The sequence below is a fragment of the Chinchilla lanigera genome, unplaced genomic scaffold (assembly GCF_000276665.1).
Source record: "Chinchilla lanigera isolate Chin_1 unplaced genomic scaffold, ChiLan1.0 scaffold00030, whole genome shotgun sequence".
NCBI classification, from domain to species: domain Eukaryota; kingdom Metazoa; phylum Chordata; class Mammalia; order Rodentia; family Chinchillidae; genus Chinchilla; species Chinchilla lanigera.
The window spans coordinates 180,351-192,272 of NW_004955431.1; the positions used below are offsets into that span (position 1 = coordinate 180,351).

General features: G+C 41.0%; 1 protein-coding gene across 7 annotated transcripts in view; it reads right to left on the minus strand.

Annotated features, from left to right (window-relative positions):
• The window catches only part of Kiaa0226l (KIAA0226-like ortholog), a 65,572-nt gene that overhangs the window by 39,352 nt on the left and 14,298 nt on the right, over window positions 1-11,922 (minus strand). For 5 of the 7 annotated variants that reach the window (XM_005387544.2, XM_005387545.2, XM_013515873.1 and 2 more), the window contains 3 exons: window positions 5,059-5,728; window positions 3,306-3,388; window positions 2,404-2,614 (listed from right to left, as the gene is read on the minus strand). In XM_005387544.2, coding sequence (XP_005387601.1) covers window positions 2,404-2,614; window positions 3,306-3,388; window positions 5,059-5,599 — 835 coding nt within the window. In that variant the 5' untranslated portion in view covers window positions 5,600-5,728. Of the gene's footprint in view, window positions 1-2,403; window positions 2,615-3,305; window positions 3,389-5,058; window positions 5,729-11,922 lie in introns of those variants that run through there. The other 2 variants (XM_013515875.1, XM_013515874.1) reach the window with 2 other exon arrangements.

Here is an 11,922-nt window from a genome sequence, read left to right on the forward strand (position 1 = left end):
CTGCCACAGACTGAAAATAGACCCAAGTCTATCACCATGCACCAAACTCAAGTCAAAATGGTTCACAGATCTCAATATTAAAACAGAAACACTCAATCTATTGGAAGAGAAAGTAGGTAAAAACCTTGAAGACAGAGGAGTAGGCAGAGAGTTCATGAACAAAAACCAAATTGCATGTGAAACACTTCAAAGAATCAACAACTGGGATCTCATCCTACTGAAAGTTTCTGCACATCTAAAGAGATCACCAGCAGAGTAAAAAGGAAACCCACAAACTTGGAAAAAATTTTAGCAGATGGTCCCTCAGACAAAGGGCTTCTATCTACAACATATAAAGAAGTAAAAAATATCAGCCCCTCCAAATTCAAAAACCCAATCCAAAAATGGGCAGCTGAGATGAATACACACTTCTCAGACAGGAAATACAAATGGCAAACAAATACATGAGAAAATGTTCAACATCATCAGTCATTTGAGAAATGCAAATTAAAACAACATTGAGATTTCACCTTACCCCTGTAAGAATTTCTAGAATTAAAAAATCAACCAATAGGAAATGCTGGTGAGGCTGAGGAGAAATAGGAATCCTTCTCCACTGCTTGTGGGAATACAGACTGGTGAAACCACTGTGCAAATCAGTTTGGAGATTTCTTACAAAAGTAGGTCTACAGTTCCCATTCGACCTAGCTATTCCCCTTGTCAGTATTTTCCCAGAAGACCTAAAAACATTGCATCACAGCAATATATGTGCACCTATGTTCATAGCAGCATGATTTGTAATTGCTAAATTGTGGAAGCAACCCAAATATCCTTCTTCAAGGATTGGATAAGAAAATTGTGGTACTTTTATATCATGGAATATTACTCAGCTATAAAGATAGATAAACTCGAGGCCTTTACAGGTAAATGGTCACAACTACAGACCATACTCATAAGTGAAATCAATCAGACCTGCATGTGAAAGCCCTGCATTGTTTCAGTAGTGTAAAACCTGAAAGTGTTACTTTAAACTAGGAGGTATGATAGATATTATGAAATGATAGGAAAACTCTCAAGGGTTAAAGGCAACTAGGATAAGGGAAAAGAGAAGGGAAAGAAGGAGAAATTTTGTATGTATGTATACACAGGATAGTTAACATAGTTGTTCTACTCTCGTCTATTTCTTTGCTGAGAGAAGCTGTCAATGTGTCCTTGATTGATCAATATTGCATGTCTCTATCTGTTTTCACGAGAAACCACTTTGACGATATCAATATGTAATACAACAAGCATTGTTAATTTCCTACCACTTTGTTTGTAACTGTATTGTCTGTACTGTTCTTTTGCTATTTTGTGAAAGGTTGTCTGTTAATGTTTTCCTCCTTTGGTTTTTAAAATAAAAAAAAAAAAAAAAAGAAAACTCCTAGAGAGAAGACAAACACCTAGGTACCACTCATTCCCAGCACTTCCATCACAGGCTCACTGTTGATGAATGAAAGAAGTCTTCTTGGAAAAGGAAAGAATGTTGAAGTGGAGCTAGAAGAATAATGTGCATCAAAACAAAAGGTAGGCAGCCACTGCAAAAAGAGAAAGGCAGAACAAAGTCCAAAGAAAAACAAAGCATAGGATTTGAGAAATGGATGGAACATGTTAACCAAGTCCTTCAAGGCAAAAGCCAGTGAAATGGTAAGGATTACATAGGTTACTCAAGAAGAAAGGAAGTTATGTATGTATGTATGTATGTGTTACTATGGACTGAATGCAAGGCCTTCACACCAAGCTATATCACCAGTTTTTTGTTTTGTTTTGTTTTGTTTTGGTTTGGTTTTGGTTCATTTTATTTTGAGATAAGGTCTCACTAAATTGCATAAGCAATGGGCAATCGGATCAAATTTTGCATGTTTTTGCCTCAGCCTCCTAGAGTGTTGGGATTATAGGTTTGTAACACCACACCCAGCTAAGAAGTTTTAGACAAGGATTTAGGGAAATACATATGTCAAGACTTGACAGAATAGAAAAGATGCATAGGAATAATAAAACTGTCCCACTTGTTTTAGTTACTTTTCTTGGTTTACTTAGTTCACAGTTTATAGAGGTTTCAGTTTGTAATCCACTGGCTCCAAGACAGGGTGGCACAGCACAGGGGCAACTGTTCACAGTGGCAGAAGACAGCAAAAGTGAAAGAAAGAAAACTCTTTCTGTCCTTTATGTTGTATGTAGGCTACTTGCCCTATGACAGTGTAGCACTCACACCCTGAATCCTAGCCAGAACTATGCCAGACCAATCAATGGACAGATTTACTAATCACACACATTTAATCCCAGTATCACACACTCTAGCCACCTCTGAAAAAGCTTTATGATGCATGAGGCCTTGAGGGGCCATCTAAACACAAGCCATAACACTGCCTTTGTCCAGCTTGCCTTCACAGCCACTGTCTGAAGAAGTGGAAGACCCAGACTCTTGCTTCATATGAGTGTAGAAAGTGGCTTCAGAGTGAGCTTGATCATCCCCAAGTGACCCGCTGGCTTCAGCTGTGCCCCAGATCTGTGTCTGCTGCTGACTCAGAATGCTACACTTCATTTTCTCCATTTCTGATATAATCATATCTGCAACATAAAAGTGGGCATTTTCCTGCAAGAAAAAAAATCAGTTAAAGTACTCATTAGCATAATCACTTTTTTCTCACGGAGAATGTTTTAGATTTGAAAAATCAAGAAGTTTCATGTAAGTGAAGTTAATATATGTAAATTTCAGTGTTCATTTAATTGAGTAATCATCCGTCACTTATGACTCATAATGTACATCACCCAGAGACAAAGGTCTTTCCTGTTGTGGTCAACAGACATCCCACACTGAATTTCTTGTGATAATGCCAGCCTGGTGGTAGCCCAGTAGCAAATATCATTCATCAATCAGGGACAACTTTCCATCCAGGCATGGTGGCACATGTCTGTGATCCCAGCACTCTGGGAGACTGAGGCAGGAAGACTGCAAGTGAGAGCCACGGCTCAACAATTTAGTAATTTAGTGAGACCCTGTCTCAAAACAAAAATGGGCTTGGGACATAGCTCAATGTGAAGGCTCTAGATCTGATTCCCAGTACTGGAAAACAGATAAAAGCAAAAAACTCACCAGTTGAGCACACCCTGTCTGTAAAACCTTTCTTGGGTTTATCTATCACTACTTGCAGTCCCTACCAATCAAACTCCTGAAAGGAAGCCAGTTTACTGTGCCTCTTCAAGGCAACATTTCCAGATTTAAATCAGAGCAGCACTACTTAAGGAATTAAGATTATTGATGCTTAAAAAAAGACATCATTCACCTTTTCTATGTCCACAGGCAGCACAAATACCTCAGGTGGAAAGGAATTCAAAGAAATGGCTCTTCTACTGCCTTGCATAGCACCTGCCAATACACCAAGTTATTAAAAATAGAGTAAAGCAAGTTCAGAGATTACCTAAGAAAACAAATCAACCCTAGGGTACAGATTTTAAAAACAAAACAACTGGCACAATAGAGTAACAAGATAAGTGAAGAAGAAAGACCCTGGGATGCTAGTAGATCTGCAAGTTGCACCTAAGTGTCGGTCATTTCTATAGAAGGTTAAGGGCGTAACCGAAAGTTTCCTCAGAGAAGGCACAGGAGCACTAGAGCAGTGGAGGTGGCCATGACACAGACAGTGGTAAGCAAAGTCATTGGAAACACCCACACAAGATGGAGAAGGTGAGAACAATCCAGAAGCAAAACCATACAACTTACCAGACCCCTTCTTTACCTCACTGCAGCTGACTTCCCGTTATGCAACAAAAACATCTGAAAAAAACCACCACTGCTTCTCTAAAATGGTCTTCCTCTCATCAAAACCCAAAAGTTGCAGAAAGTGCACTCTGCTGAATCACCCATTCCTGTACCCGTCGCCACTTCATTACTGGCAGTGACCACCATCCAAATAGGTACTGTTTGTGTCATATGACTTTGCACTGCAGCATTGAAAGCAAAAATTTCTATGACAGCAATAAGAGCTGAGTTAACCCAAACTGCTAACTTAGGATAAAATGCTGCAATGTCCTAGTGGTTATGAGTTCCCGTCACTGACTGCAAAGCAAGCGGGGTTACTCAAATATCTTGCCTCATGTCCAAGAAAGTAGCTGCAGTATGGAACATGTGGGAACTCTTGGCTTCAGAAGCCATCAGAGTTGAACTTTTTTATTAAAGGGCTAGGCATGGAATATCATAGGAATATCAGGGAATATCATACCGTATCTGTAGCTACTCCTCTACTCTGCCACTATTATGAGCAAACATAAGTTGACAGCTTTTTAAATTAATATGAGGGAAAAAATTTATCAACAACTTGAACTAGGGTTCTTGTAGAAATATAAATAATGCAAATGTAGCATAATTAATATTTTTAAATATAAATAACATTTTTGTGATGAATATAATGAATGGGTTTAAAAATAAAATATGTACACCCCAAACAACCATAGCTAACGAAGTGACTACTGGGTGGTACTTTGCATGGATTTTTTGCTCATTTTAGAAATTTTAGGAACATGCACACTACACCTCAGCACTGCAAGCCCTTCTTTCAATAAAATGAAAGCTTCATATAGTCTTTCTGAGGAATTGGGGCTATTACTTTTCATTTTACTGTGTTCTCAGCACAATCTGTACAGGTAAACAGACCGGCAAGGCAAGTTGCTGGCTCCAGAAAGTGTGGTGGACATGGACTCCGGCCTGTCTGGACTTGCCTCCTGCCACCCACAGAGTTGTAAATGCTACTGATACTCTACCCTGCAGACAATTTAACGAGCTGCAAGTTCCACAAGACAACTATGCTGAACTGAAAATATGACTTTCCGCTACAGCCTAAGAAAACAGTCTTGGTTCTCCTGCTGTGATCATCCAGTGCCTGGGCTGGAGATCACACTAAATGAGCTCATGCACTGGCTTCCAGTCAAAGCAGAAGCTGAGGAACTGTATTCTCAAGAGGATGACAACAAGCAGATTTTAGACACAGACCAAGGGAGCAAGTGAACAGATGGGAATGAGGTGAGACTGACTAAAGTTACCTTCATCCTCAGAAGCTGTCAAGTGGGAAGACTCAGACACAGCACTGTCAACCCCAGACAACGGGGAAGTGGTCAAAATGTTGGACAGAGATGTCTCTGTGGACAGAGATGCCTGCTGAGACTCTCCTGGGAGTGCCATTGGCTCTTCTGTGGAGGCCAAGGAGAAGCTGTTACTGCTTTCTCCTGAACCATGGGCAGTGCTTCTGCCCACAAAGTCCATGGTATCCTCAGGTAATGATGTCTCTGCCAGGTCATTGAGGGACAGCAGCAAAGGGCCCAAGGGAGAGGCAGCATGGGCCACAGAGTGCTTCTCACTGTTCCTTGCTGTTTGTAGCTGGGGGGCCAAGTCCTGCAGTGGTTGCTGCACACACGGGGGCATAATCCAGGCAGCTTTGTGCCTTGTGAACCTGACATCTAACTGGCAAGGAGAAGGCCCCATGTCCTGGAATCTCGCTGAACTGTCATTGTCCCCAGAGTCATGGCTGATCCTTTCCCAGGGGATCACAGGAGAATCCCGCCAGCCCATGGACTGTGACACCATCCTGCCAGGCTGGAGCCAATGGGAACCCTTCAGAACAGACAGGAGGAGCTCTCTGATGGCTGTCGTCCTACCCAATGCTGTCCTTGAGCTCACCACATGGCCAGCTAGCTGGAGGTCTGAAGCGCTGGCCTGCAACGAGCAAGAATCAGTCAAGAGAAACAAAGGTTCATTCCTGTTATTTTTACCCCAAATTATTACAAGAAGGCAAAAATACAATGAAACTTTGAACTTTGCTCTATACAACACAGTAAATTCCACATGCATTTATAAGTAAAAAAAATAAGCTAGCCATAAAACTAGCAGCAAACCTAGAGGGATAGGGAGCATTTTGCAAAGCAAAAAATATTTTTATTTTTATTTTTTACTTTTTTATTTTAAAAATAAAAGTACAAAAACATTAACAGACAGACAACCATTTACAAAATAGCAAAAGAACAATACAAAGAATACAGAGTTACAAACAATGTGGTAGGAAATTAACGATGCTTGTTGTACTACATATTGATATCTTCAAAGTGGTTTCTCACAAAACAAGTAGAAACATGCAGTATTGATCAATCAAGGACTCATTAACTGTTTGCAAAGCAAAAAGTAACTGAAGAAGCCACAAAGGTCAACTAAAAATGTAAAATATACATATATTAAAACTATTCCAATAAAATTAAATGTCAAATCTAAAATGCAAATACTATCTGGAAGTAAAGGCATATTTTCATATTTTCCTAGTTTTAGTTTGTTTCTTTTCTAGTTTAGTTTATTTCAATAAAATAGGCTAGTGGCATGTAAAACAGTGGAGGAAATCAGTAGCACTAGAACCTTTCTTTTGTGTAACTTACATTAGTTTTAATACTTATTTATATTACAGATCCAGTAAAATATATTATTAGTTTATAGTGTTTAAAAAGTACAATGTGAATCTAGAACCCATCTTTAATACGATTTACTCACTTTTAAGATCAATGTTTAATTTGGTAAATAATGTGGTGATCAAAATGTTGAGAATTATACAAATGAGAATACTCCTGTCACTCTTGTTATGGGTCCAGCAAATGTTTCCTTTTACTATTTCCATTTGTTTTTGGCATTGGGGATCTCTGATGATAAAAGCAAAGGCAGCCAAGGAAAAGCTGGGAGACAGAAGCAGTCTGTCTAGACAAACTTAGCCCAAGTGATGGCGGGTGTAGTGTGCAAACAGCAATGAACAGACAGCCTCAGGGTCAAGGCTGCGGCTTTAAATACCATCGCTATGTATAGAGATTACACCTACCTACATACCTCTACTTCTGACTGCCCTTCTGACTGTGCAGGCTAGCACATCTTACTGCCTAGTTGACATTTGTATGGTGGCATCTCAACATGGTACATCCAAAGGATCCACTGATTTCCCCCTAAATCTGTTTCTCCCTGCTTTCCTCGTCCTAGGAAACACATCTCCCAGCTGCCCAAGCCTAACAGTTAAGAACCATTTCTGATCCTATCCCTCCCCAGCTCCTTGTCTCCCTCAGCAAGTTTCAGCTACTACTGTCACCCCAAGTCTAAATCACCCTATCTAAGCCATCTGGATGTCAGGCCATACCTTAGCAGTGGGCGTCCCCAATTCTCTTGCCTGTTCAGTCAGCAGGTAGTCAGAGTTCTTTAAGAACCCAAATCAGCATGTCATTCCCCTAATCAAACTCCTAGGCTGCTTACCTTGTCCTTCAGGTTGAACATGCCCATGTCCCTACCCTGCCAGCTTCTTCCTCCCTACCAGCCTCAGAAAGTCCCAACCACACAGCAAGCTCTTGACCCCTACAAGCTTTTTCCCCTCCCTAGGTATGCAGCTCCAGGCAACCTTGCCCTGAAATGTTCTTCCTTCAAATGATCCCACATCTGGCTCTCTCTGGTCCTGCAGGCCCTGGTTTATGAATTGCTTCCTCAAAGAAGTCTTTCCAAACTACCACTCTGCAGCAGTTCCCTGGTCTCACCTAACTCCTCACACTGTTTAGTTTTAATCACAGGGCTGCTTGTATCCTGGTTTTTCTTTTCTTAGCTCCTTACAGTGAGTCTCTCCACCCTACACCTGCTAATCTGGATTCTAAGCTCCATGATAGCAAGGGCCTTGTCTGGTCTTTGCCACCTCACATGCCCCATACCTAGAGTGGTATACAGGTTCAAAAAATGTTTATAGACCCAATGAACTTATCCAACAAAGCAGAAATAAAATTTAACATGGAAAAAAATAGCTCTGTGGTAGATACAACTACCCTACTAGTAGGGCAGTAGTATTCATACAGGGATAGACCTAAATTCAAGTTTTTTAAAGAAATAAAATTTGTATCACTGACTGTTTACATTGATATGGTATAAAGTCAAATATACCAAAGAACCCACATATAAAAATTGCTCTCCATGCTAGGGACATAGCTCAGGAGCATAGTGCCTACCTGGCAAACACAAGATCCTAAGTTCAATTTCCAGTACCCAAAAAATGCTCTGAAACACACTTGGGTTTTTAGCCAAGCATGGTGATTTACGCCTGGAATCTCAGCACTCTGGGAGGCCTAGGCAGAAGGATGCTGACTTCAAGCCCAGCTTCAGCAACTCCATGACTTAAAGACTTGTCTCAAAATAAAATACAGAAAAGCTCTAGGGATGTAGCTCAGTTCAAAGACCCAGGGTTCGCTTCCACGACCACAATGGGGAAAAGCCCTTGGGTATTCTTGACTTGGGGCTCTGTATTCTAGGTCACACCTTTTAGAGGACATATCCTTCTTAAAACACTGAAACTATCTTCTGAAATATATCACCATTCACAAAATACAGTACCACAGGATGTGGCTGCCTGTGTCAATGCCAGAACACAACATCCCAAAGCATTTTGTAATCTTTTCCTGACCTCAGATCCCAACTAGTGCTCTAACTTCTCTTTGTCACACATCTTTTCCTCTCCAGTAATTTTGGATTTTATGCTTAACAAGGAAACACATCTATGTTTCTATAAAATGGCACCAAAACAGAAGCTTAAAGAGAGACGGGCTGTCATGGCATTAAGCCACACCAACCCTACCTCATTCTCAGAAATCACACTGTTAACCATTTTCCTATATGCATTGTGCAAAATGCAATTTCAATAGTAGATGCTGGCTTGGCTTTCTTTTATAAAGGTATTTTTTGCTTCACACAAATTACCAGCAAGTGCTTTGCCAGGTTATAAAATCAGACTATATTTGAGCTGGCATGGGTTACAGAGCTTCAAAACTGTGAAAATCACAGCCAAGCAGTGGTAGAGAGAGAAAGAAAAGCAAGGCTGGACACACTGCACATGACCGAGGCAGGCTGACACAGAGGAGTGATGCCTCAACACAACCCACTCCAAGCCCTGGGGACTGCAGGTCACGTTTTGATCTTTAGGCAGCAGTAATTCACAGGAGCCACCACATAGTTGCTGGGCGTGGTGCTTGCATGTTGCTCAGGGTCTGCTAGTCAATTTAAAAATATTTGTTGAGCATCTACTGCATGTTTGGCAGAGGTAGCACTGGGATAACATAACTCAGCTTATGTCCTGAGAAACAGTGAGCAGATACACTTATTTCAGCTCAATCTTTCTGACTCTATCAGAATGGTTGCCTGTCAAGAATAACTGGCACTAGAGTGGCTCCATAGCCACATCATTGGCTACAAAGATGCACCAGGCATCTTCATGACCAGGCACAAGCACTAGACATTTCACCTAAAAGAAGCTCAGAATTGTACCAGGAACATAAATGACTAGCTTCCTGTGGTCAAATATGATGGAGACTGCTACAAATGGCTCTGAGAGGGATTTAAATTAACCAGTTGGTTTTTCATGTTTACTTGTGAGTCTGTCCAAGGCCTAACCTCTTTGTCTGGAGATGGGTGGTAGACTTGTCATAAGTGAACCTCTGTGAGTAACTGACCCCTACCTAGGCCTATGATGGTGGGTGAAGCCATAACACCACAAAGGACATGACAAGACCTCAGCTAAGGACACCTGGCTCCAACCTCAACTAAAGATTGTAGCTGCAGGCCTCTCTCTCCTGGGTGGAGACCTTCCTGGAGATAACATAGTTCTCCTAAATTAATATAATATCTCACTTGAAGAAGTCCTCAAGCAGTTCTTGCCTTTCTTCGTATCCTCCTCCCTTGTTTTGATAACTAAATAAATATGGGTAGCCCAAAGAAGATCTTGGTCTTAGTCCCAGAGAATCTCAAACTCTGTGAGATGGTTTTGATCCTCCTGAAGCCCTAAAATTATACCACTTGACCATTTATTTAAGCCTTCACCCTACACTATTTTATTGCAGGCCTGACAGGTCCACAATAACTAAGGGATAATATTAGCATGTTAACAGTGTAAGTCATTCTTACCAATCCCATTCTGCATAGTGAAAACCCACAGTATCTGAGGTTTTGGTACACCAATTTGAAAACTAAAAAGGGAGACATCAAGGGATTTGTCATAACTTTCTCCATTAGTAATCAGCAGAAATAGAACAAAAATAAGTCTGACACCTGATCTAGAGTTCTTTTCACTGGAACTCAGATTTTGCATGTGAGCTGAATGACATTAGAAGGATACCTAAACTTTCATTAGCAAAGGAATTATAAGAATTATCAAATTTGTCACAAAACACAGGACTGAAAACTATACAGCTGGTTGGGTGCCAGGGCACACACTCAGGAAACTGAGGTGGGAAGGCCACATGAGCCCAGGAATCAAAGATCAGTCTGAACCACACAAGACCTTATAACAAAAAAAGAACTGGGCATGCATATCTGACTTCATTTGTCTTCAATAGCTGTACTGAGATTTTGTGATTATTCCATACTATGCGTATAAAGAGGAATTTTTGAGCATAAAATTCTTATATAATAATATTTACTTAAAAACACACAGCTATTTTAATGTACTACATAATTATAAAGCACACATGAAAATAGTATTTTGTTCTTGCTTTCCAATGAATCCTCTTTTACCTTAAAGGTATATTTGCTCTATTTTGGGGACCATTGTTGTTATGGTTTGTGTCTGGATATCCCCCCAAAGCCTTATGCAGTCATGAGGCAGGCTTTTAGAGTTTATGATTGATTCATGATCCAATGCTGGGATTATAGGTGTGAGTGCTACACCTGCCCTGGGGTGAATAGTTTCCATACAATGTAAGGAAAGGAAAGAGGCTTGCTCTCCCTGCTTGCTCTCCTCCCTTTTTGATCTTGTTGCTTTTGCTGTTTTCCGTGGCCATGAACAGTTGCCCTGTACCATGTGCCACTCTGCCTTGGAGCCAGCCAAGTGTGGACTGAAACCTCCACAAACTGTGAGCTAAATAAACCTCTCCTTCCTTAATAATGGGCATCAGGTATTGAAAACCAGGTTAAATAATGCTAAGTTATTGCAGGCTGATCAGGCCTATAATTTCCCAACAGAGTGGATGGCAAAGGCTTAAATAAATGAGACAATGGTAATGATTTTAGGCTTCCAGGAGGGACTAACTCTCTTAAAGCTTCAGTATTCTCTGAGTTAGTCAAGACTTCTCTGGATGACCTGTATTTATTAGGTTTTCAAACAAAAGGAGAGGATACTCAAGAACACACAGAAATCCCACAGGACCTTGGGAGAATTTTCCCAAGTAGTAAATTATGTCAATCAGGAGAACTACTTTATTTTTAGGTCGATATTTATTGAAGGAGTATGGAGTATGCAGTTGCAGTTTCCTGGTAATTAATTGCGGTTGGAGACAAATGTCCTCAGCTGTGGCTTTATTTTATCAGACAAGGTGCCTAAGCTTCAGACAACATGCAAAGAAACATGGAAAGCCAATTGGTTACTATTAAATCCTGCACAAGGCCACATTGAAGTGGTCCCCAATAGTCAGGAACTTTGTGTCAGTAAGAAAAAAGCAACCAAGACAACTGCTAAAGTAATTTAATATCCTACTTAAAAGTTTAGCATACAATGTGTCCTGAACTTACTGGAGACACAGAATCAGGAGGTTCACAAACTGTCAACCCTGTAGTTTGTGTCTGGGTTTTGCCTGTACCCTGAATTGCCTGGGGACATAGGTCCACTGGACAGGGATTGTCACACCAGTGCAACCCGAGTCTGGGCCATGCACGAGCCCTGAACTGAAAGGGGGTGCGGGATCAGACCATCTGCCACCAGCTCACACTAATGCCCATGTCTGAGACCTGGGATAACTAGACACAAATCAACAACTGCCAGAAAACCCGAGACTAAGTAGTGCTTCTCAGTGGACACTGAGGAGCAAACATGACCAACAGGAAAACTAGGGACATGAGTGGCCTTTGCTGTGCAGCCACTGTAG